At 43.7% G+C, this 25512-nt stretch overlaps 1 protein-coding gene across 11 annotated transcripts in view; it reads left to right on the top strand.

The window, feature by feature from the left end:
• Nucleotides 1-14403: 14403 nt before the first annotated feature.
• The window catches only part of TENM2 (teneurin transmembrane protein 2), a 536125-nt gene continuing 525016 nt past the window's right edge, over nucleotides 14404-25512 (top strand). For 8 of the 11 annotated variants that reach the window (XM_081231698.1, XM_081231706.1, XM_081231702.1 and 5 more), the window contains exon 1: nucleotides 14405-14737. In XM_081231698.1, the coding sequence (XP_081087824.1) occupies nucleotides 14593-14737 (145 nt within the window). In that variant the 5' untranslated portion in view covers nucleotides 14405-14592. Of the gene's footprint in view, nucleotides 14738-14808; nucleotides 14985-25512 lie in introns of those variants that run through there. The other 3 variants (XM_081231705.1, XM_081231704.1, XM_081231697.1) reach the window with 3 other exon arrangements.

Here is a 25512-nt window from a genome sequence, read left to right as displayed (position 1 = left end):
TCTGAGTGCTTAGTTGAGACATTGTCTTGAGCAGTAAAATGGCAGTGTAGTACTCCAGCCAAGTGCAACAAGTAATTTTTGGTAACCCTCTCCTACCCTTTTGTCTCTTGAAAATGGTCATTCCTCTATGTGAGAACTTGCTAAGATGCTGCTAGAATAAAATCCATAAGATGATTAACAGCTGCAGGGGTTTCTGCCTTGTCTCATTAGTGAGGTGTGCTGGTCTAGAAGTCTGCCATCTTGCTCACGGCACTCCAAAAGGAGGATGGTAGCTGCCTTTGTTTGGATACACGTATGTTTCTCCCATTTTCACTCACCACCCCTTTGCCCAAGAAATCCCCTTTCTGAATCGACAATGACTTTCCAAGTCTGTACCTTTGCCTTTCTAGCTAGTGTCTTCTCTTCATTTATTCAGTCACATGGGGTTACAGAGACAGGAAGGCAAAAACTTGTGCAACTAATTGTGACCTCAGAAATTCAAGGCCATTTGCATTTCAGCAGAAGACAGCAGCTTCTGAAATACACTGAATGGAACTTGGGAAACTTCGCACACCCACACCTGATAGAACGCTTCTCCTGTCTGCTTTTGGATTGTGCAGTCAATTCACATTTTGTTGACTATTTTCCTTCAATCTCCCTTTCTATATAACTGCAATTCTCCTTCTGCTAGGATTTCCCATTTCTCTTCCCGGTGGCTTTATACCTCAGCTCAGCCAATCTTTGAGAAACCATGCCGTGCATCTCTCTTCTTTCTTCTCTATTCCATGTCCTACTTGATCCCTTTCTTAGCTCTGCAAACACAATTGGGAAACTGCCAAGATAAAAGCCACCCTTTGGCCTCAGTTATTGGGCCTAGGGACTCATGAAAGGTACCTGATAGAGTTCAACCAGAAGTTCGTACTCTGGGCTTTATTCTTAAAGACTAAGGATCAGGACAATCTTGATTTTCTCTTACTGAGAAAAAGCATCCCTAACCTGTTTCTTAATTCCTTCTTAGTGGTCCCTCCCCCTTTGACCTCATCAGCCCCCACTACCCCTTTCACTTATGGGGCTCCAGCCACACCAGCCTCCTTTAGACCCTGCAGATATGCCAAGCTCATGCCCATCTGAAAACCTTAGCTCTTGTTTCCTCTTTCCAGCATGTTCCTACCCTATAGCTGCACTGCATCTTTCTCATCAATCTGAGAAGTTCAGTCTGAGCTCAAATGTTACCTCCTTGAGGAAACCTCCCCTGACCACCCTGGTTGAAGTGATTTCACCATCTCCACCAGTCACTCTCTTTTCCATTTACTTCTTAACCTCCTTACTGTCAAAAGTAAGCTCCGTGGGCTTCCCTGGTGGCGCAGTGGTTGAGAGTCTGCCTGCCGATGCAGGGGACACGGGTTCGTGCCCCGGTCCGGGAAGATCCCACATGCCGCGGAGCGGCTGGGCCCATGAGCCATGGCCACAGAGCCTGCACGTCTGGAGCCTGTGCTCCGCAACGGGAGAGGCCACAACAGTGAGAGGCCCGTGTACTGCAAAAAAAAAAAAAAAAAAAAAAAAGCTCCGTGAGGGCTGGAACTTTGTGCTGTGGCCCCCGTTTTCTCCAGCATCTTTAACTGTGCTTGTTACAGATGAGATACTCAACAAACCTTTCTTGAATGAGTAGGTTTTGAAGAATAGGGTTAAGGGAGGCAATTTAGGAAAATACAATGAATGATCTTCAAAAGGGAATCAGTGGAGAAATTGCCTTGTTGGTTCAGGTTCTAGCACTTAAGTTTGTAGCTCTTTAGGAGTTTCTCTAAATCATGGGCCATCTCTGAGACGTGGCCATGGTGTAGCCAACCTGCTTCAACCATCACCTCTACACAGAGTGCTCTAAGGAATGTGTGCCATCTTCCCTCATTTCTAGATACTACTATCACCTTCAAGTCAAAATATTGAAAATATTATCCTGACTTCTGGCTCAGCAACTCAGTCTACCTTCTGAACCCTCCTGTCAGTCTTACTGCCCATCTTCTGTTTCCTCAAGAAGAAAAACGCCAGCCCTCCCTGGCTCTTTTCACTATCTGTAGTCCCTCATTCTCAGTGTATCAAAATGGAGTTATGTTACTTTCTATAAACTTAAACAATCATGCATTCATTCAACACCTGTTGTTATTCCTAGAAACTGCGCTACGCCTATAAACAAACAGGGCTCTGGCCCCCAGGGAACTTAGAGTCATGCATTTTCTGTTTTAATTGGATGAAAGAACACTGAATGAGCATCCCTCCCAGGGTCCAGGCCCTCACCACCTGAACCCTCCTTTCTTGGACAACAATCTTCTAACCATGTCTTGCACATTGTTGCCAAACTAATCATCCTAATCAGCAATGAATCATTCTACCTCCTCTTCTGGAACCTAAACTAACTCGACTTTGGGTCCAGAGTTTTCTTATACTGAGCTTTGGAAAGTTTTTATCATCTGACCATCACTCTAATTTATTCCCACGCTTCTCTCATAATTCCCTCTTTCCCAGCCACATCATTTGCTTTTTTCTCCCTTTAACCTTCATTTTTTTCCCTATAGTTCCTAGCACAGAATTTAGATGTAGATAGAACCTGAAACATTATTTAGCTCAACCCTTGCATAGTACCAAAAAGAAAACTGAAGTTCATAGGCTTCAAGTCAGAAAGCTAGTCCTAAGAATATTACTTTCTGAGTTTTAAGGCTCTTTACCCAATACATTTTCATGTATGCTTTATAGCTGTATGTCCACGTGGCTAGTATTTAGCAGTTACTGTCAGAGCCCGTTTAAAGTTCTCAAATCAAGTGGAGAGTCAAGAGGGAGGTTTTCTCGAGTAAACTGGGGAAAAGAAGCCTGGTAGGGAAAGGGGAAGGAAGAAGTGGCTAAAAGGAAGCGCGTTTGCAGATTTGACTACAGTCGGCCTTTAGTATATCCATGGGTTCCGCATCTGCGGATTCAAAGAACCATGGATGGTGAATTTTGTTTGCCATCCGAAGTTGGCTGAATCTGCAGATACAGAATAGGGTGCGCCAACTATGGGACTTGAGCATCCGCAGATTTTGGTATCCACAGTGGGTCCTGGACACCCGATGGATGCAGGGGGACGAGTGTTATCTGTGTTCTCCGCTCGTCCGCGTTTGTCATCTGGGTCGTTAGAATAGGATGCCTATATTCTGAGCTGCCAAAATCTTTCGTAATCCAAATCCTTGAACTCATCTCGATGCTGAAGAAAAAACCAAACGCGCACACACAGTTGCTTTTTCTCTTTTAGTATAAAACCCAGGAGGCTGCTAACTAGGGGATAGCTGAGGCCAGAGTTTGAAAGACCAATAATTGTTGACTAATGGTGCCTCGGTGGTAGTTCCAATATGCCAGTTAATGCATAATGTCTCCCTGCATGAAACCTGATCAAAAAGCTTTAAAGCTGCTGGGCCCCTACCGTTTGTGGAAGAAAACACGGGGGACCCAGGGCCTCAGAAGGAGGGGTGATTTGGACACATTGACTGTCTGGGCAAGACCTCATTTATAAAAAGACCAAAAAAAAAGAGGCACCATCCTTGAAATGCGCTACATTGCAAAAAGCCCATGATTTGTAAATGATGTGTAAGGTAACTATTTGAAGTGACAAAAAAGGCTAGCAAAATAATAAATAAGGAAAAGAAAGCTGGCTTTTCTTTTTCTTCTCAGTGTTTGAAAACCTCCCCATTAAAAGAACACAATATGCAACTGCAAACATGGATCAGCCTCATTAAGAAGAAGGAAAACTGTTTGAAATAAACCTCAAAGAAAAAAGCTGTCATTTTCTTTAAGGACACTATTATGTTCTTATTGACAAGACAAAAGAGTAATAAAGTTAAATTAGAACAACTAGAAGCTTGATAGTTTGGTTGGAGGGAAATAGAACAAACTTTGCTATTAAAAAAAGAAGAAGAAAGAAAGAGTAGATCTTTTAATCAGCCTCTACTGAAGCGATGACTATTGACCTTACCCTCATTGAGAGCTTTCTTGAGTCTGTTTCGGGGGCAAAATTCTTGCCTCAATGATACAATGCAGGAATTTTAAAACTCAAAGGGAGCTTGAATAATCATTATGTTGGAGTATCTTGTTTTATAATTGGGGGAATTGGTGTCTAAAGCAGTTAAGTATCTTGCCCATGCTCACCCAGCTTTTGAATTTCAAGGTTAAATTCTAGAAATCAGCAGGAACTGAAACTTATTTTCTCCAGATATAGAATCTCTTTTTTTCCCATCTTACCAGGAAAGCATCATACTAAAAAGAAATTTATGGCGATCATTCTGAAATCAATCCAGAGGCATGTTCAGGGATTTTGAGTATACTTGTTAAAGTTTTGTGACTTGAGGGGTCCCAGGGTTCTCTCCCCTGTCTGGACTAGGCATCAAGCAGTAGAAGCAGAAGTGACAGGGGACCCCCATCCTTCCTCAGCACTGTACTGTGGTGACAGTCAGCACCTTGTACCCACACACTCTCCTTGTTGGAACAGAAGCAATGTCTCTCTGGCCCCTATTGTGAGAAGAATGAAGCCAGAAGACCCTGCCGGCTGTGACTGTGTTATGAAACTCTCCAGAACAGCAGTGAGAGAGGCCAGACACCTTGGAAGTGACAAGCTCTCCCTTATAATATATAGTAGGATTTCAAAAAAAGGAAAATGCAATAATTTCTTAAGTACTTTGGGCCATTTTCCTCTCTTACTTCCCTCCCCAAGAAGTCTGGACACATTTTTATTTGGAAAGGTGCATTGTGACATTTTCTATCATTCCCTCCACCTATTAATAGCTCTGGCTGCCCCAGGTGTTCATTTTCAAGACACCCTCGGAGAAGGAGGACTTCTGGCAGCTGCTCTGCAGCTGACAACTTCAGGGAAGTGGCAGGTTTTAATTGATGTATTGCGAGTACCGTGCTTTCTCTCTCTTAAAAAAAAAAAAAAAAAAAAGTGATGCGTTTAGTATCCTCCTAGGGCCTATAGATTTTAATATGTCAATTTTTCCTCTTTTATTGGAACTTGGATGTTTGTGGCTGACGGATGGTCTTCCGCGCACCTTTTTATCTCCGTGTGACACCGGACACCCGTGTCAGCATCACCCATCTCTCTTTGAACACCTTTCTGGACAGGTAACAGACAACGGCCCCTGTATAGATTCTCACCGGCACAGCAAGTCATACAAATACATCTTCAGTTAGCTGCCTGCCGTTAGTTAATAATTACAACGAGAGGAAATTGGAAAAGGTGGCTAGAAGGCAGGAATAGGAAGTACCACAATTTCTCCTTTCCCAACAGTCCCAGCGACAGTCCTCCGGCTGCCCCCTGAGGGAGGCGGCGTCCCCCAGGCCGACAGTTGCGTGGACACTGGCTCCAGAAGCCACCCCCTCTGATTCTGGCTTGTTGCCTCCTCTGTGAAGGAATGAGGGTATTTCCCAGGAGTCTCAAAGAATGCCAGCTCTGCCATCACTTTGCCCAGCGAAACCATTGCCTTTATGGCAGCTTCTGTGTAGAGCTCCGTCTGAGACCCTTCTCCCAATAGGAAGTACAAGGGGATTTCTTACTCCCTTGATTTCCCTCAGCATTCTAATAGATCTTAAAAAAAAAAAGAAAAGAAAAGAAGAAAAGCTTTTTGCTGTATAACCTATATACCATAAAATTTACCCATTATAAGTATACAATGTATGATTTTTTAAATTAAATTCATGGAGTTGTACAACCATCAACATGCTCTACTTTTAGAATATTTCTACCATCCAGAAATTCCCTACAGCTCATTTACTGGCCATCTACACTCCCACTCTCAGCCCTAATTCAGCACTAATCTACTTTTTGTCTCAGTGTGCCTTTTCTGGACATTTCTCACCAGTGGAATTATATAACATGTAGCATGATGTTTTTGAGGTTTGTCCATGTTGTAGCATGTACCAATAGTTCATTCCTTTCTATGACTGAATAGTATTCCATGGACACAGATACACCACCTTATCTGTATCCACCCACCAGTTGATGGATATTTGGATCATTTCTAATTAGGCGCTATTATGCTCTTATGAACATTTGCGTGCGTTTCTTTGCATGGACCTCTTAACTGCCACGCATTAGATCTCATGTTCCCCAAGCTATGCTAATCATTTTCAGTGCATCATTTCTAGACTTCACAACAACTGGTAGAGCAGGAATTTCAATCAGATAACCAAGGCTTAAAAGAGAGAGCTCACTTGGAAAAATGTTTCTGGGGCCAAAATTCAAACCCATGCTCTTTCCACCATGCCCGGCAGCCTCTCTACCTCTCAAACAGCAAAGCAGACATCCGCACTGAGCTTTCCACTGCAAGCCCCATTGCCCACCCTCCAGCCATATCAAAAGTCCCTGGTGTAGCCACTTTAAGTGGGTTTGAGGTTTGCAAATCTGCCCTAGGATTCTTTCACCTAAAAATATTCTCTGCTAAATGATAGCAGGTCACTTTCAACCCAATTGTTAACATTGATACACAGATCAGTGCAAATGTATCAATTATCTATCTGATGCTTAGCACCAGGTTGGGCAGTGTGTGAATTCAAAAGATGAATGACAAACAACATGGCCCCTTGAGGGCAGTATAATGGAAGACCAGACTCATACCCACACATCTAAATGACGTAGAACCAAGTACACATGTACGGAGAGCTTTGATTACTTAAAAACCTGTGCTAATACCCAGGCCACTTATAACTCATATGCCACCTACCTATTTCCTTCTTGAGTTATGTGAACACTGTGGAGGTTAATTACTAATACGTAATATAAAGAGGACTGGACTCTACACAATTAATGAGCTGCTCAAAACATATTCTGTGGAAACGTAGAGATGTTAACATCATTTAAGGCAGTTTCCCAGGTAGTAATTGGATAATCTACAGTTTCCCCTAGAGATTATATTCATATATACATGTGTTCACATGCATGCCTGCACACACACACACAAAGTGGAGGGGGGAGAGGATTATAAATATTTGTTTCTTCCATACATCCCATAAATCTTTATGAAACACCTGCCGTGTTCCAGGTACAGTGCAAGTCATGTAGGCTTTAGCAGGGAGCAAAATAGAGTTCCCTGACCTCCTAGAGCTTATAAATGTTACAAGGGAAGATGAAGGTTATAGATTGAACATTTGTGCCCTCCCTCTCCCCCCAAAAATGTCCATGTGTTGAATACCTAATCCCCAATGTGATGGCAATTGGAGGTGAGGCCTTTGGGAGGTAGTTAGGTTTAGATGAGGTCCTGAGGGTGGGGCCCCCATGATGGGGTTAGTGCCCTTAGGAGGGGATGAAGAGACCAGAACTCAGCACTCTTTCTTCACCAGCTGAGGCCACAATGGGAAGGCAATCCTTCACAAAGCAGGTGCCCAACCCTGCTGGCACCCTGTCTCATACTTCCAGTCTCCAGAATTGTAAGAAGTAAAAGTCTGTGGTTTAAGCTACCCAGTCTTGTATTTGTTATAGCAGCCTGAGCTGACAAAAACAATGGATAGTAAATAAATAGATAAATCATTGAAATCATAGGAAGAGCCATGAAGAAATAGAGTATGACAAGAGGACCTGTCTATCAGGGGCAGAAGGCAGTGGGCTCATGCTCAGCTTTGCCTTAAAACCAAACAAAAACAACCAAGCAAAACCAAAAATCAAAACACCACCTCTCAAGGCAATGTATGGAGGAAGAATTAGCAGGGAGCAAGTGACATATCCCGGTGGCTTAGAATATGGGCCTGACAGGATAAATGGAGAGAAATAGTCACATTTAAAGACGTAAAGCCCTTCCTTCTGTGTCTTTTTTAAATACTCTGCAAAACTTCCATAAAGATTGGCAATTTCACTATCAAGCCTCGGTAACCTGTTATATCAGTTCTCCATTTTCCCTGCCCAAGTTAGTGATAGAATATCTTCCGTTAACCTATGCTGAAAGAGCCATTTCTATTCTAAAAAGCTATTTATGTTCCCCTATAACTTTCTTAAAGATATGCCTCTGGGCTGTAAAAACTCAACCTTATAACTCAGCTGAAATGTGAATACTTTTGCCAAATGTCAGTAACATCAGTTGGGCCTTTTCTGAGTCATTTGATCATGAGGCTGTCTTCCCTTTGGGGGGGAAAAATACCATCTCTTTCATTTGAAGGGATTAAAAACTGAATTTGATTCTTGGTTACTTGCTGTGGATTTGGTCTTCAACGTCAACAGTATCCTATGACTTTTATTTTCAACTATTTCATGAATTAGAAAAACAACAGGTGGTCCTAGTTCTGAAGTTTCTTTTAATGATAAGTGTAGGTTCCTGTTCTTTGTTTTTTATCATCTTAAGTGACACACTGCATTTTATTTCAGATCCTCTTCTCTGTACATTCTCAGTCTTTTTCACAGTTTCTTATAAAGCTTCTCTGGCTAATCCTTGTTACTTTCCAGTTGCCAGAACCCTTTAGTAATGTGATCATTTTTCCTTAAACATTTCTAGGATAAAAACATAGTTTTAGCTTTTATAACCTCCACATCCCAGAGAATTCCTTTTTGAAAATGTACTACCCTATACTACTTCCTACTGTGGTATTAGTTGTCTGTATGTCTTCCAATTGCCTGTGGTCATTAACAGAAATTTTTCCCATTGGTCAGTATTTTTTTTCTATAATTCTTCTTTCTGGTAAGAGTATGTAGAATTCTCCCCACCCCAATTTAATAGTTAGATTAAATTATGTTATGATATGTATTGAGAAGTTTTTGTAATTCCATTATGTTTCATTGACCCTTTTTTAAGGTGTTGATGTCTAAAGACGTTTCAATCTGTAAGAAACTGCTTGTTTTTCATTAAGATAAGAACAATTCACATTTTTGTATGTATATCTCCATTTTTTAAAGGAATCAAACATAATGATATTGATTTCATTACATGTCTATTGAAATTGAGTATTTTACTGTAACAGCAGAGAAACTGAGGCAAAAGTGAAAAAAATTTGTTATTTAGGACAAGAAGTGTACAAGGTATTTATATTAAGAACTGACATAAATAAGATATGATTCCTGTCTTTAAAAGACTTACACTTGAGTAGGTTAGGGCAAAAAGAATGTTCAGATATCCATAATTAGATGAACAGAAGGAAATAAAAGTTCAAGGGAAAGAAAGTGAGATTTATAAAGACTGAGTAGGTCTGCGAATTCGATGCTGAGTCCTGTGACCCACATCTTCCAGGTCAGCATGAGAGGAGGGAGCAGTACAGTGAGATCAGCCAGTGACGTGCGTTAGCATTTGATATCTCTCTTTTTTGAGTGGGTATCTTTGCTTTTTACCCCAAATCTCTTAGACCATGTATATTAGATTAATAAGAAGATCAACACCTCCTTTTTTGAAGGAGGCAATTTGGGGGCAAAATTGGGATCTGGAAGTGGCTCGATCCCTAGCTACTTTGCCCATTCTGATAAAATCATCATCCTCTTAATAATCTCTCTTTTGCTTTGATCAGGTGTAGTAGACTTTGTCAAAAGTCATGGAGATGATTTTTTAAAGTGAAAAGGCATAAGGGGGTTCCTTGCAGGATTGGTTCATTATTCAGGGGGAAAGTTATCAGCCTCCCTGGAGAACTCTAAGGAAGGAAAGACTGAGCCTAGCGACAAGTTGATTTAAATGATAAACTGGCTGTAAAGCCCCTGACAGAGAACTGGCACAGAATAGGTGCTCAATGAATGTAAATTCTCCATCTCTCTTCCGCTGCTCCAGCAGGATGGCTTAGCCCTATGCTCTCATATGTTCCAGCTGGTGTTCCTGTAAATGTGCTTAGAGCTTCAAGGGCTCCAGTGACACCCGCGGGTTAAGGGGTCCGATTATCAGAGCAGCATCTTTCTCCTTGACTTCTAATGTACTGAGTAATTCTTGATGATAGCTTTGCCCTCGTCATCCAGCAATGGTCCTCTTCTTTTGACTCCAGCATTCTCTGAAGTGTGAGTCTGATTATAAAGGGGATGAGCCCAGGTGTGCTATGTTTGTGGTGACCTAACATTTTCTGCTGAGATGATTGATATACCAAAGAGGCAGTTAATCAAGAATGGACAACTGGGACTTTGAAACCACACTATGGTAAAGTAATATACGTACATTTTGATCCTTTCCCTAGACCTCTGGGAGTCTTTTGAATACTAAACTCATTAACCAGCCTGGGGCTTTTTTTTTACGTAAAAATGATGTGGGTGGCTGATTCGGCATTATGGTAGATTCTAACTGCCACCCCCTCCAGAAATATGTCTGGACTGATATTTTATTTCCGGGAGGGAGATAGAATTCCTCCTTCCGTGGCATGACTCTGTAGAAGGTCTCTGAGAACTTAGGACTTAAACATTTTCTGATGTGACTATATCATATTCCACCAGTATTTCAGAAATTATGCTTTAGGAAGATCTTAGAGAAAATGTATAGGATAGGACAACTGTATGTAACATCAGGGGGACCTGACTTGAATATGATATCAGGAAAGGCTGCCCTAAAGAACTGAACTGATTAATAGTAGGTAACCAGAAGAACGGGTTTGGGAGGGAGGGAGAGGAGGAATATGTGCAGACTGGGAGGAAGATAGTGAGTTCCAAGAATGAAAGGATAAGGTTCCTGGGGCAGAGAGAGGAAGCAGGAGAGAGGAGTGAAACAGGTGGTAAGAAGTGGGCAAGGGCTTCCCTGGTGGCGCAGTGGTTGAGAGTCCGCCTGCCGATGCAGGGGACACGGGTTCCTGCCCCGGTCCAGGAAGATCCCACGTGCCGCGGAGCGGCTGGGCCCCGTGAGCCATGGCCGCTGAGCCTGCGCGTCTGGAGCCTGTGCTCCGCAACGGGAGCGGTCACAGCAGTGAGAGGCCCGCGTACCACAAAAAAAAAAAAAAAAAAAAAAAAAGGAAGTGGGCAAGGTCCAGATCGAACACAGGTTCCTGGTCCATCTGGTCCATCTTAAAGGGATATGGACTCCATCCTCGGGAAACTGGGAAGCCAGCGAAGGATTTTGACGAAGGGGCTGTCCTGATCAGATTTGTCTTTAAAAGGTCATCTTGCCTGCCATGTGGATAAAGAATTAGAGAGAGGAGCAAGAGTGATATTGAGAGAACCAACACGAGGTTGTCATACTGTGTAAGGTGCAGTGATGGCAGAGAACAGCATGATAATTTGTCCTTTTGCCTCGGAAGTTTACAATCTAGTAATGGATCGGAAATACATACACAGACTATTACCATGAAATATGTAATGTGCCACAGGAATTAAGCAAAGTAAAATGAGAAAAGGGAAAAGCCATTTTAGCAGAGAAAGTCAGGGAAATATCTTCTGACGTGTTGAACAGCCAATCCTGTGACCTGAGGTTTGTTTGTTTTGTTTTGTGCTTTTGTTGTTGTTGTTTTGATTTTAGTTACAACTGCTTCCAGGATAAGAAACTGCTTTAAAAGTAGCATTCCCACTGTTTCGGTTGCTTTTAAAGCTACAACACAAACACATATTTTATATTCAGTTTCACATTATATTTGTCAGACAGTAGAAAGCATGTTTTGGTTAATTTCCTTTTAGAAAGAAGTAAGTAAATTTCCCATTCCTTGTCCAGGTCATCTGTCTGTCAGTACAGTCAGGAAAAATTGAGAGACAAATCTCTTTGTAGAGGACATACTACTGCTGAGTCAACAATATGGACGCACAAGCAAATGCACATGAAAGGTATACAATGATTTTATCTTGAGAAATTTGAAAGAGATTGCAGGTAGAAAGACCTATATACCGTTCTCCTATAGCTCTTGGGGCCCCTTTTTGAAATACCCTTCTGAGACTCCACTCTACTTACCAGTCATCACTTCCCACACCTACATCCAACTCTCTTTCAATGAGGATGGCCAGTCAGGTGTGCTGATTTGCTGTGATGGAAAAGCTGACCGGTTCCACTGGTGAATCTCCTTTGAAAAGAAATAGGCTGGATTATACTGAGCTTATGAGAAGGAAAACTTTCAGTTGGTCATGTAGAGAGGCATTGGGAAAGTTCTTGCTCATGATTTCATATTGGCTTAACTCTCAGCTCCATCCATATGTGAGTTTGGGTAAGTCATTTAAGCTCTCTGAGTTTCTTTCGAAAAATAAGATGGTTATGCTGATTGATCACCCAGGTGTTTTGCCATCTTAGTTCCAGATATCTATTTCCATCCAGGAGAGCTGTGAACTAATTTTCCAGAAGGTTCTTTAGGCTCCGGATAATTGCACATGTTTAGTTACATGGGCCTGTGCACAAGAGAGTGCTTGACTCTATGTATCCTTCATACTGATGTCAGAGAAGAAAGAGAGAAAGAGAATTCCTTTAGTCCTCTAAGTATCTGAAAAATGCATTTGGGGCAAGAGGTGGCTCTTTGAATATGAAGTTTGACTGTGTCTGGTGGTTTTGAAGATTGAAGAAACATCATATCTGGGCTAAGAAAAATAGTAGTCTCCCATAGTTTGCATTCTTAGACCACACCCAGAAAATTCTGTTCTATTTGATATGATGCAATTTAAAGATGCTGACAAATCTGAATCAAAGAAACATGACAAAGATGAAGAAAAATCTGGGAAATTGGCTATATAAGGAAACGTTGTTAAAAATTGGAAAGGCTTGGTCTTGAAGACTTAGGGATACATTACAGCTGTCTCAAATATTGTGTAGAACTGTCAAGGGAAGAGAAATGAGACTTATCCTGGTTCTGCCTTTCCTATTAGGCCTGGGGTAAATCGATTGAAATTTTAGCCAGCTTAATTTGCGCTCAGTGTGGAGAAGAAATTTCTGACAACACTAGCTAACCAAGAATGGAAGGTGACCTAGTTTCCCTTGTGTAGGGGAGTAATACACAGGAGACTGGATATTAACAATAGTGATCAGAAGAGGCAGTGATTTAAGTGTTTTTGCATGTATTAACTCAGTCATCATAACACCGCTTTGAGTTAGCTTCTTTTATCATTTCAATAGTATGGATGGAGAAACTGAGGCACAGTATGGCTAAGCCACTTGCCTAATTTGTCACCTAATTAGTAGGTGACAAAGCTGGGATTTGAAACCGTGCAGTCTGATTGTAGAGTCCTTAGGCTTAACTGAGTTGCTATATTGCTTATAGATGGGCATCACTTAGAGAATCTGTGGATGGGATTTCTGCCCTGAGTTTCCAAGGAGGTGTTTGAAGAGTCCACCAGTAGCAGTGCATTCTGGGGTGGTACACAGTACATTCAGAGGTGCCTTCCTGCACGTACACCCAGAGCCCTTGAGGTTGAGGCTCCATGCCCAGCTGCTCATTCTGCTGTAGGTACGCATAGCCATTCAGTTGCCTTCCCCACACCATCTGGAGTTGGGCTTCGTTGTTTCTTGGTAGAATTGTCTTTGTCTTGCCACATCCATGTCATCCACTTCAGCCATACCATGACGTTCCTTTAAAAAAAAAAAACATCGAGGGCTTCCCTGGTGGCGCAGTGGTTGAGAGTCTGCCTGCCAATGCAGGGGACACGGGTTCGTGCCCCGGTCCGGGAAGATCCCACATGCCGCGGAGCGGCTGGGCCCGTGAGCCATGGCCGCTGAGCCTGCGCGTCCAGAGCCTGTGCCCCGCAACGGGAGAGGCCACAACAGTGAGAGGCCCGCGTACTGCAAAAAAAAATAATAATAATAATCGAAAACATATCCAGAAACATTGCAAGAAAAAAAGCCCTGCTATCTGGGTGTACAGGCTACAGCTAGACCTTTCTTCCAGACATGATGGATAGCTGTTTGTCCTCTTCTCCCCCAGGGACTGCACCTTATATGAATGTTTGAGAGATACCTTGCCTTCATCAGCCCTTTGACAGTTAGGAAGCATAAGAAATGGCAAGTACTTTATAGTTGGGAAAGAGAGAGAATCCCTTTCAGACTCGGTAAGATTTATCTAAAGGTAACTGACCAAGAAGGAGAACTGATCCCACTTCATATACAGGTGCTTTAAAATAATTTGACAACAGGTAGTTAAAATGTAAGTATGCCATGCCGTCAATCACATTCTGTCTTTCTGCATTTGAACGCTTGTTCTCCTTGAGGGAAGATGATATTGGAACATTTTATGGCATCCATCAACAAGAATGTGCACATGGTTTCAAATAAGGGTTTCCAGCCTTCTGAAACCAATTACTTCTACCTAAGTAGAAATGCCAAAGCAGAGATATGTCAGCAACTAAGAGAATAGTTGTTTGAAGTAATAATAAATACACCCAATGATGATGCCTCGAAACAACAGAAATTGTACACATACACACACACATGCACAAACCTTTTTAAGAGATATTTTTAAAAGTCTGTGTCAAACAATGTTAACCCAGAGAAATGCAGAAATGTCAGACATGGGCAGGACTTGCGGTTGGCATTTGGCTGCCAGCGGGGGAGGCATCCTCCCACACTAATTCCTCAGGAACCTCATGCTGTGTCTGTCTACAGGGAAGGGAGAAAAAAAAGGGAGGAGGGGGAGAGCAGATATTGCCTCTGATGTTTTTCCTTCGCAGCTGGAGAAGGCCTCAGCTGTGTCAGGCTGGGACTGCTGGTGATTTTCTGTAGAGGGGACCACATAAGGAAGAGCAGCCCATCCCAGCTTATGCCAACGGTGACCCAGCCTCTCCTGATCGTCAGCGTGGCTGGCACAATTGAATGCAAGCCAGACTGCCTCTCATGGAGACGCGTCAGTGCCTCACCTCTGCCTGTGAGTCCTCTCCATGGGAAGGTTGTGATGGAGTCTCTGGGTAAGGATAACGGAGGTGCATGCAGATGGGGCTTTGCAAGGACCTTTCCTAATTGACAGAGTAGTTGGAGCATTTCCTTTAAGCCTTCAGTGGGTATTGAGGGAAGGATGGGGGACTTGGCAGTGAAACTGCTTTTGCCTGCAGCGCTCTAAGAGTAGCCGTGGATTCTTGTCACCGAATAGAATTTCCAATTCCTATCAAGCTGTGGATCTGCAATTTTTTCTACTACCTTCATGATGGCTGCCAGGTATGGCATCAGAAAAATATTCTGTGAACATAGATATAAAATGGGATTGATTAACTGTAAACTTCTGTTAGGTCAAGCATCTTACGTCTATTGCCGAAATATTCTTTCAAGTGACTCTGTCTACATCTGTCACAGTTTTTCACCCTCCAGAGACCTGTTTGTGGTAGCTCTCTGTGCACTGATTGGCTTTACCCTTGGCTGTAGTTCTGTGTTGAGGCATTTTATTTTTTTAACATCTTTATTGGGGTACAGTTGCTTTACACTGTTGTGTGAGTTGCTGCTGTATAACAAAGTGAATCAGCTATACGTATACATTCATCCCCATATCCCCTCCCTCTTTGGTCTCCCTCCCACCCTCCCTATCCCACCCCTCTAGGTGGACACAAAGCGCGGAGCTGATCTCCCTATGCTATGCAGCTGCTTCCCACTAGCTATCTGTTTTACATTTGGTCGTGTATATATGTCCATGCCACTCTCTCACTTCATCCCAGCTTCCCCCTCCCCGTGTCCTCAGGTCCATTCTCTACGTCTGCGTCTTTATTCCCGTGCTGCCCGTAGGTTCTTCAGAACCTTTTTTTTTTTTTAGATTCCGTATATATGTGTTAGCATACGGTATCTGTTTTTCTCTTTCTGACTTACTTCACTCTGTATGACAGACTCTAGGTCCATCCACCTCACTACCAATAACTCAATTTCGTTTCTTTTTATGGCTGAGTAATATTCCATTGTATATAGGTGCCACATCTTCTTTATCCATTCACCTGTCGATGGACACTTAGGTTGCTTCCACGTCCTGGCTATTGTAAATAGTGCTACAGTGAACATTGTGGTACCTGTCTCTTTTTGAATGATGGTTTTCTCGGGGTCTATGCCCAGTAGTGGGGTGGCTGGGTCGTATGGTAGTTCTGTGTTTAGTTTTTTGAGGAACCTCCATACCGTTCTCCATAGTGGCTGTATCAATTCACATTCCCACCAACAGTGCAACAGGGTTCCCTTTTCTCCCCACCCTCGCCAGCATTTATTGTTGGTAGATTTTTTGGTGATGGCCATTTGGACTGGTGTGAGGTTGAAGCATTTTTTAAAACGGGCAAAAAGAAAGAGAGGGGACATGATTCATTCTATTAACTGAACTTTTCTTCAAAACATGGGTGATTCTTGCGATCTGTATCTGGTACTTAGTACGCTGAGCAGATTTTGACGAAACTCCTGGTGTACTCTGCTGCAGGTGCCGGGTCTGCTCACACATCTTATTTGCCTTCACACACAAAGGGCACACTGCTGTCACGGTAATTTAAATAGAGTAATAATAATCCTTTGCATTTCAGGGCCATGTATGTTTTACAGAGTTCTTTTACTCATTTTATCGAATTGATCTCATTTGATCATTACATCAACCCCGTGTGGTAGGTATTACGATTTTTATTAGCTCCATTTTGTGAAGGAGGAAACTAATGGCAAAGGACTCATCCAAGGTCATACAGCTGAGAAGTGGATGTGTTGGTGCTTCACTCCTCGTCTCAGGCTTTTGTTTTCTTCTGCAAATGACCTGTAGGTGGTAGAGACACAACCACACAAATACAGGTTCCTACTTCCATACTGCCTAACATATATTTGCCATTTTCCTTGTGTCGCCCACTTCTTGCTCTTCAGGCCACAGTAAGGACAGTGTGGAGTAGAACAAGTTCCATTTGAGCGTGCCATGCCTTCCTTTCCCGCTGCACACATGCGTACACACGTGTGCCGCGTGTGCACGCACTCTGCTCCCTGGGTTTAGGGGCCCCTGAGGTGCTGTGAATTTCCTGTCATTTAAAAAGCAAATCATTACTAAATCTGATGGAGGGTTAATACTCACTCTCATGACTCTAGAGAAAACAGAAGGCCAATTCTATAATAGTGTGATTTTGTTGACAGTTGTTTGAGTAGAAGGGATCAGGGAGAGCCGGAGGAAATGCCAGCGTCCTTCACATCATCACACATCAGGTCCCTCCACGTTTGAGAACAGTCGAGTGTGCCCCCAGCAGCCAGGGAGGGCAGACGCCCTCGTGGAGCTTAGCGCTCTGTCGAAAACTGGCCAGCCAGAGACCTTGAGAGCTGAGACCCGCGCCTGAAGTGTCTAGGGACACTCTTTTTTCTTTTCTGTTTTTTTTTTTTTTTTGGCTGCACTGTACAGCATGTGGGATCTTAGTTCCCCAACCAGGGATCGAACCCGTGCCTCCTGCAGTGGAAGTGCAGCATCCTAACCACTGGATCGCCTGGGAGGTCCCTAGGAACACTTTCTAATGGCTACCTGGATGCGCCTCATTGGATTCAGGTGGATACAATCCCCTCCTCCCTCCCCTCCCTTCCCCCAACCAAGGCCCTGCTTCCCAACATCCGCATTCAGGCCCGACAGCAGGTGTCCACTGGCTCTTTGTCAGAACACAGGGATGGGACTTGAACTGTCATGACACAGGCTCCCATGAAAAGGGAGGCATCTCTTTTCAGGTTTACCAAGTATGCTTGGCAGTACTTGCTTTGGCAGAAAGAGGGCGAGGGATTTTGCGTGACATTATTTCCTATGTCAGGACAATTTCATATTCTCAAGCCGCCTTCTTAGATCAGTGAATAGTGCCCCGGTTACTTTCTAGAACAGACAGATGCCCTCCCACCTCAGCCCCCGTCTGCCTTCGTGCTTTCATCCACGCGCACATGCAGAAGTGACACAGAATATCGCCAGAGTTGGCCTGGTGAGGGCTGTCTTTTCAACTTTCTTTTTGAAGTTATTCTGAAAAATCTCTTGAGACATAGGTGGAGGGTGGATTCATCAAATCTTACAATGTCAGAGCTGGAAGGCAGCGTAAATTGCATGTGGTCCAACTGTCTTATTATAATGATGCAGAAATCAAGTCCCAGGGAGGTTGAGATTTGTCCCAGTTTATCATGAGAATGACTGTGTTCCATATCTTGCATGTGTCCTTCACGTGCCCCTCCGTCTTTCAAGACCTTGCTCTCTGTCCTGAAAGCTGACCACGTAGGCTGCATTGTGGTCGCCCTTGTCCTCTGGCTGCCAACTGTTTACTCAGTGGGAAGAGATCAGAGGGTGGAGGGAAGGCGGGCAGGGTACTTATCACCAGCTTCCTTTTTGTCATAGGGCCACGAGCTGGCTATTTCCCTGTCCCCGAGATGCCAACCCTCTCAGGTGGCCCTCTCCATATAGTTTTCTCTTTCTGGTTCCCCTCGTCACTCCCTCTCCTTGACCCTTGACAATGCCGGCAACTTCCCTCTTTGGCTTGCCCGAGAGCACTGCACCAACCCTTCTGTTTTCCCTGATCCCTGACCACAACTTTTAAAATAGTCCACTGAATAAGCTTTCCTCACTTTACCCAGTTTGTGTGTCATCTGCTTTCAGGCTGTGACCTTGACTGACATAGTAACAGCTGGAGCTAAAACTACAGCCCAGCTGGTTCTCCCTCTTCTGACCCCTACCCTGTTAGTCCTTACACCATAATTCGTTTATTATGGATAGCTTAATACTTTGCATAAATACATAATCTCTTATAAATACATATTGCTAGTCACTATGAAGAGTATTAGCATTCAGTGGTTCAACACATGTGTTCAAAGTCTTGGGTTCAAATCTCGGTTCTGCCACTTACTAGGTGTTTCTTAACTAGCAAGTTGCTTGACCTCTCTGTGTCTCAGTATCCTCGTTCATAACTAAAAGGCTATGGTGAAGATTAAGTGATACCAGTGCATTCAGAGGACTTAGTACACATAAGTGTTCAATATGGAGTGTTCATAAGTGCCCAGCACATGGTAAGTGTTCTGTAAATGTTAGGTTTTACTAGCATTTGCTCTCTGTCAGGGCTCAATTTCTGTACATGGAAACATTTATTAGGACTCTAATTCTGTAAGTGGAAAATGTGCAGATTTTCCCGAGCCTTGCACAGTGTCATAAAATTTCATGAAGATGAAGTCGTTAGTTCCGAGGAACGCCGAAGAGTGATGGGGAAGTGATGGGGGAGGTGCTGATGAGCGGGGATGTGAGTCATGGGGCTTCGAGGACAGACGGAACAGGAATGCAGACAGCGCCCTGACGGACAAGCCTAGATTTGCCCGGAAGCTGTGCTCTGCGTGGCAGGGATGGGAATCAGCTCCTTTCCGGCAGGGTGGGTGTCATTCCCAGCTGGCGGATCCGGGGGAGATCATGGAACCTATTGCTTGAGAGAGACAGTCATGAGCCTGGAGTTTCCTGTAACCATAAAGATACAAGGGCTAGTTTGCAAAGATGCCGACGAGTCCCCACCTGGAGACAGGATTTCTTTAGTGTCAGGGTGTAAAATAAAGCATTGGGTTCTTTTTCCAAAAAAGTAGATTTTGTTTTTCAGAGACTTAGGCTTCCTTTGGAATTGTTGATGAATATTCAGAAATGGGAAATGGGTTATATTTGAGTGTGGCCATCCAGAGAGAAGAGTTGTGGGTATTTGGAGAGAGGGACTGGACCATCCTAAACTACCTAATCAAGTAGAATGTGAGGCGGGCTCCTCCCTGATTAAAACTCCGTGTGGTGCATTTTCTCCTGGTCTCCCCAGAGATGTGGTAAGTCCTGGTTCCCTTACTTATGTACAGTGTCTTCTCTCCTATCATTAAATAGGAACCTGGGACATACCTCTGGAAGAAAAGGAAATAAAGTCATCCCATCTTCTATTGCCCAGTGACAACCCTCTGTTATTACTTTATATCAGACAAGCAGAGAGTTGAATACCCTTTTGGAGACTGTAGGAACCTAGGAGGAAGTCCATGCTGCACTGTCTCTGTGAGGGGGTCCTAACATCCTACTCAGGCAGCCGGGGCTACTCCCACTTGTCCCCCTTTTCCCTTTTCTCCTTTGACTAGGATTTTGATTTCTGGTCCAGAAGGTCATTAACCCTGGAGCCGACAGTCAGATTGCATTGAGGCTGCCCTAAGCGCCCTTGATGGAGTGACTTGTAAATAAACATCAGTCCCTAGTGAGTGTGCTTCCCCCCATAGCTGGCCTCTTGTTGCTCTGTGCACCCAGTGTGTCCACACTCCCGCCCAGCAAGGCACCCACTGAGCGCCTCTGTGGCACCACATCCAGGACTGTCTGTGACTAAGATAGTGAGTGAACGCATCCTCCTTTCTCAGTTTGCTGCTGTATCTCTTTTCAGTCTTTTTTTTTTTTAAGGAACTTTGTCAGTGAGTCCTGTCCCAAATATGCTATTTAAAAGTAAATCACTCTCTCTCCTACCCAGCCCTCTCACTCTCAATCCCCTTTACCTCGTTGTATTTTTTTTCTTTCTTTCTTTGTGTGTGTTCATGGTACTTCTGAGTTTCTGACATGCTATGTAGTTATTTATTACGTTATGGTTTCTTTGCCTCTACTCACTGATATATAAGCACCACCAGGGCAGGAAACTTGGTCTATTTTGTTCAAAAATATATCCCATGGGCCCAGAATGGTGCCTGGTACATGGTAGGTTCTCTGCCAGTGTTTTGCAGAATGAATGACTAACCAAGCGTCCCAAAGAGGCCACTCCAGGAGATTCCTTAACTCTAGAAAAAGGCCCAATGCTATGTTTTTCTCCACCTTGAAGACTGTGAACTGCTGTTAGGAAAAATCACTCAAAAATCAGATTCTATGAAAATGTTAGTATCAAGGCAAAAGAGAAATTTGTCTTCATAACTGTTACATGTTTCAGCTTTCGATTGTTAACAAATTGAAAGCACAAGGTTAAAATCCCCAAGTACTACACGACCCCACAAAATGCCCTGCCAACCTCTGATTAAGGCCCATTGGCCTGGCGTGAGGCATCAGAATCTATCCCAGAGCCCTCTGCGGAAACTGGCATCTCCACTTAGCTTCCTGAGTTTCCCAACAGTTGTTCTGAGCTCGGGCCCTTGACATTCCCCCTCCCACCACAGAGGCATCCAACGATGATCATATATCCGCTGGGCCAGAGACAGAGTGCCAGAAGGGCCACATCTAACAACATCACTGATTAGAAAAGTTTCATCAACTTTGAATCATCAGTATGCTTGCACCAATGAGCTGAGGGCTGCAGGAATCAGCTGTGTGGCTGGAAAGAATTAAGCAGATGCGGAAGTACCGCCTGACTTGGGGCTAGCCTGAGGAACACATAGTTCTTGATTCTCAGATGGCTTTTTGGAAGGGAATCAAAGTGACTAGTTTTCCATCTCTCTCTCACACACACGAACACACACAGTGTGCATGCGTGCATACGCAGATCTGAGGTAGCCTACAAATGAACTAAGAATCTGAGCAGCTTTTTAGTAGGAAAAAAATCTCCTCCTGCCACGTCCCCAAACACCCTTATTTCTACTTTTAGGTGTGGAAGAACCTAAGCACGTCTATGATCTGTTTGTCATCTGCATAACACATTCGAGCTTCTTTATCAGGTAGAAGAAATTCCACTAAATATCAACAAGAATGCATAATGTTTGCAAGAGCCAATCATTTTCTCAGAGCTGCTTCCATCCCCTTATCTTCGTGTGTTTCTTTTGCCTGTGTGAGACCCTCTGGGATTTCCCAATATGCAGAGTTCTGGTTGTCAACGGGCAATGGTAAGGTTAGGGATGAAAAGCCGATTTTAGATACTCTCCTAGTATTGATCTCTGTTTATCAGAAAGGCTTTTGCTGTGCTGGTTCGCTTCTGTGCTTACGCAAAGGCTTTGACAGATTTACCGCCACAGCATTTTCAATCTATTATAAAGTAGCATCAGCATTCAGGGTGCCGTTTCCCTTTCTCTGACCCAGTTTTAAAAACATCCAACTCAAGGTGCTTCATTGAGTTTACACAGAGGTTGCAAAGCAATCAGAGTTCCTCCTACAGTTGTTACCACAGGAATTGCTGTAAGGCCCCTGTATCTTGCCCTCCAAAAGCTGCTGTCTTCTGGTGTAAAGAAAGACTGCCATGCAGGAAATACTTGACCAAAATCCAATTGAACTCTCAGAGTTTTGTTTTTGTTTTTGTTTTTGTTTTTTTTCCCCTTCCTCCCTTGATTCCCTTTCCATTATCACTGATTTTCTAGTTTGTGAAGTCCACGTTCACGCTTTCTCTCTGGCCTGCCTCCTCCCTGCAGAGCAATTCCAGAAACCAGTTCTGTGGCCCTAACGCACACGCTATCAAATACTGGCACTCCAAGTCGCAAGAGTTTATTCCGACTCTCTCGTTGAAGGCAGCCCGTGCAAGGCTTACTGCTTAGAGAAAAATATGGTCTAAGCAAGTGAATGCTTTCAAAGATCTTTTTGAAAAGTGCTTCTTGAGGTAGATGGGTTTGTGTTCCATCCTGTCTGCTGTGTTCATTTTCTCTCTCACCTACACAGGCCATAGAAAGCACAGCTTTTATCAACAGCTTTTCCCGGCTCCCAAGTCAATGTCATTGTGTTCTTTCCATTAGGTTCTTTATGCTGAGTGTTTGAAATGGCAGCCTCGAGCTCCCAAGTGATCAGCAAATGTCAAGTGTCCCCAAGCACAGAAACCAGCTGAGATACTAAGGCACTGCCGGCTGAAGGAGGATTGTGTTATTGTTGTTAGGTTTCTGGTGGGATGGGGAATAGGAGAAAAGGCGGGGGTCGGGGGGGGAGAAGATGCCTCACACAGACACAAACACCTCATCTTCAATTGTTCAGCATCTTTCAATAAACAAAGTCATGCTAACACCAAATTTGGAGGCAGTTTGCTAACTTCATTACCAGCCTTGCCTTGAACGAGTGGTAACTGGCAGTGGGTACTTCTAAATTTTCATGAATTTGTTTTAATACCTGGAATGATTCTCCCATGTAGGCTGAACTTCCCCTCACTTTAAATTGTCTGTTTACTTTAATGAAGCCTTCCCTAGCTCTCCAACGTGTTGAGCTTGACAAGCATTCATTTACAGAGAGCACTTTTTTTCCTTTTCTTACTTTTTTTTTTTTTTCTTTTTTACTTTAGCCCTTTCATGCTTGCAAGGCAAAGAAGCCAGTGAACAACTGACAAGCAATACATTGTTAATCCGGGCTTTCTAGGGGAGAAAGGTGACTTAACCAATGAAAGTCTGAATTTCCAAGCTATTCCTGCTGATGGTCTACGTTGTGTCTCTTTACTTTGGCTTCTTAAAATAGGCATCTTTAGATAGGGTCTGGCCAAGAGAGAGATGCTGGGAAGTTCTCAATTTCACATTCCTGCTGTGGCAAAAAGAAAAAAATTCATAGTTGAGGGTAAATTTGAGAGACTGCTGAGTCTTCCTTCCACTTCTTGGAACTCCGATTTGATGCTCCAAGCTGCTATTTGCTTTTTTATGTCTCCTTCCAGATTTTACTTCTCCCAGGAAATTTTCAGTGACCACCCCTCCCCATGCCACCCACAGTTAAGTAAGGTTCCTCTTGCCTGCTCTCATGGCACCATCTGTTTTTTTCCATCACAGTGCTGCTTACATCCTATTTAAATTAATTTAGCAATTTAATTTAAATTGTCTCGATTGTCAGCTCTCCAAGGAGTGAGATACTGTCTCGCCCTTTGTCAGATCCCACCTGGCAAAGAGCAGCTTCCCAAGAAGTAGACCTCTGTGGGATGTGATTTGTAAAGCTTTGTGATCTGGAAGCCAGAGAGAGCACTCCCTCTTGCCTCTGTGTTTCAGACAGTCCATTGAGTCACGCGTGGCAAATAAGCCTACCTTTTTAGAAATAAATAGAGCACATTCCTAAGCAGAACAGGGGCACTGGGAGACTGCGGGCCATGAGGATTGCCTCTCCTCCAGTCTGTCACCCTCACGCAGAGAAGATCAGGGCCAGGATGCATATTTATGATCTCTGGTTGAATGTGCCTTCTCTACCTGCCCATGGGGAGCTCTCCCACGAGTCTCCCCTCCACCAGCCACACTTGCCTGCTTTGATGGATGGAGCTGACTGGGCAAATTGCTATGCTGATGAACTGCTCAGCTACCTGAGCACATGTTCCAGAGAGATCTCCAGGGATAAACCACATTTTAGAGAAGGCTTCATCCACAGCCCGGGGTGAGCCTTTTAGCCCTGAGCTAGCGGAGTTGCTGGGGTAAAGAAGATAAAAGACTACAGTTACCGCGCTCGCTTTTTTAGCAACCCCAGTGCCTGTCCTTGGGCTAGAAGGAAGCCTTACTGCATTCTTCTCTCCTCCCAGAAAGTTATTCCAGTTGAGACCTCGAGGTCTGGGTGGCGCTGTGCTCATTGAAAGAGGGAAACCAAGACGCTGGACTGAAAGCACTTATTCCCTTAAACTACGCAGATGGAAAACTGACAGTAGTGTCAGTGTCAGAAGTCGCCTTCCTGAGTAAACAGTCACCTCTGGGCAAATGCGGGGCTGTGTTTCTTTCCGTTTACAAATGACAGTATGCAAATGCAGGGGGGTTGTGCCCCAGAACTCGGAGTTGTCTTCTTTCATCTATCCTGTAATGAGGAACATGCAGGAATCTGTCAAAAAACGGCACTCTGGGCTTGATTTGTTCCTTCTGAATAGAGGGGATTTCAGCGTTAAATCTGCCAGCTGGTTTTGTGCCTAAGTATTACATCAGTCTCTCGTATGATCTCGCATCCTGTGTAAAATGCAATATTGGGACCTAATGGGCAGGAATCGCAAGAGCTGGGAAGCCATAAATGAAAGTTTCTTGTTTCTAGAGAACAAGTTAGAGCTTTTATATTATCTGCCGCGGAGCTCGGTGAATTTAACTATATCTCTTGGGCTTTGGTAATATTCGTGTTAATGTCAAAATTGATCCCATTGTTATTGAGACGTGCGGTTTTTTTCAGGCTGAAGATCCATAGTGCCTGTTGCCAGGGCTGATGAATATCTGAGTGCGATAGGTTCCTTCCATCCTTTTCCCAGAACTAAGTGAGGTTATCATTGGTGCCTGCTACCAAGTTGTGTCTGTAGGTTTGCCTTTTCCTGTAGTTCACTCATAAACTTAACTGATATTTTTTGAGTACCTACTATGTGCCAGACACTCTGTTTGACTCTGGGGATGAAAGAGTGAACAGCAAGATCTGGGCTCTTCCCCCATAGGATTCCTACTTAGATATGGAGAGAAACAACAAAGTAAACACACAAGCAAAAAATTACAGTTGCGCACTGACATCAGTGCACCATGGGAAAAGAGGATGAGAAGAGACGGAATTATGGGGAGGGAAACCACTATATCTGTTGGGGACAGGACAATATTTAAGCTGCGACAGAAAGGATGAGGCCAAGCCAGCCTTGAAGATGGAGGGGGAAAGAGCTTTCAACACAAAAGAATAGTATGTGCAAAGATCCTAACCTGGGGAAGAGCCTGGGATGTTTGAAGAATTAAATGGAGATGAGCATGTCTAGTGCAAAACAGGAAGGCAGCGTGGGATGAGATGGAATTAAAGAGGCTTCTGCAGAGAATAGATCATACAGGGCCTTTGTAGCCATGGAAGGAGTTTACCATTTTATCCTAAGTGCAGTGAGAAGCCATGAAAGAGTGTTTCTTAGTTCAGTTTATATCTTTTAAATCTATCTTTGCACACCTATTAGGA

This window comes from Mesoplodon bidens (assembly GCF_964165515.1).
Source record: "Mesoplodon bidens genome assembly, chromosome: 4".
NCBI classification, from domain to species: Eukaryota; Metazoa; Chordata; class Mammalia; order Artiodactyla; family Ziphiidae; genus Mesoplodon; species Mesoplodon bidens.
Note: the sequence above shows the minus strand (reverse complement) of the source record. Positions and strands in the feature narration are given on the sequence as shown.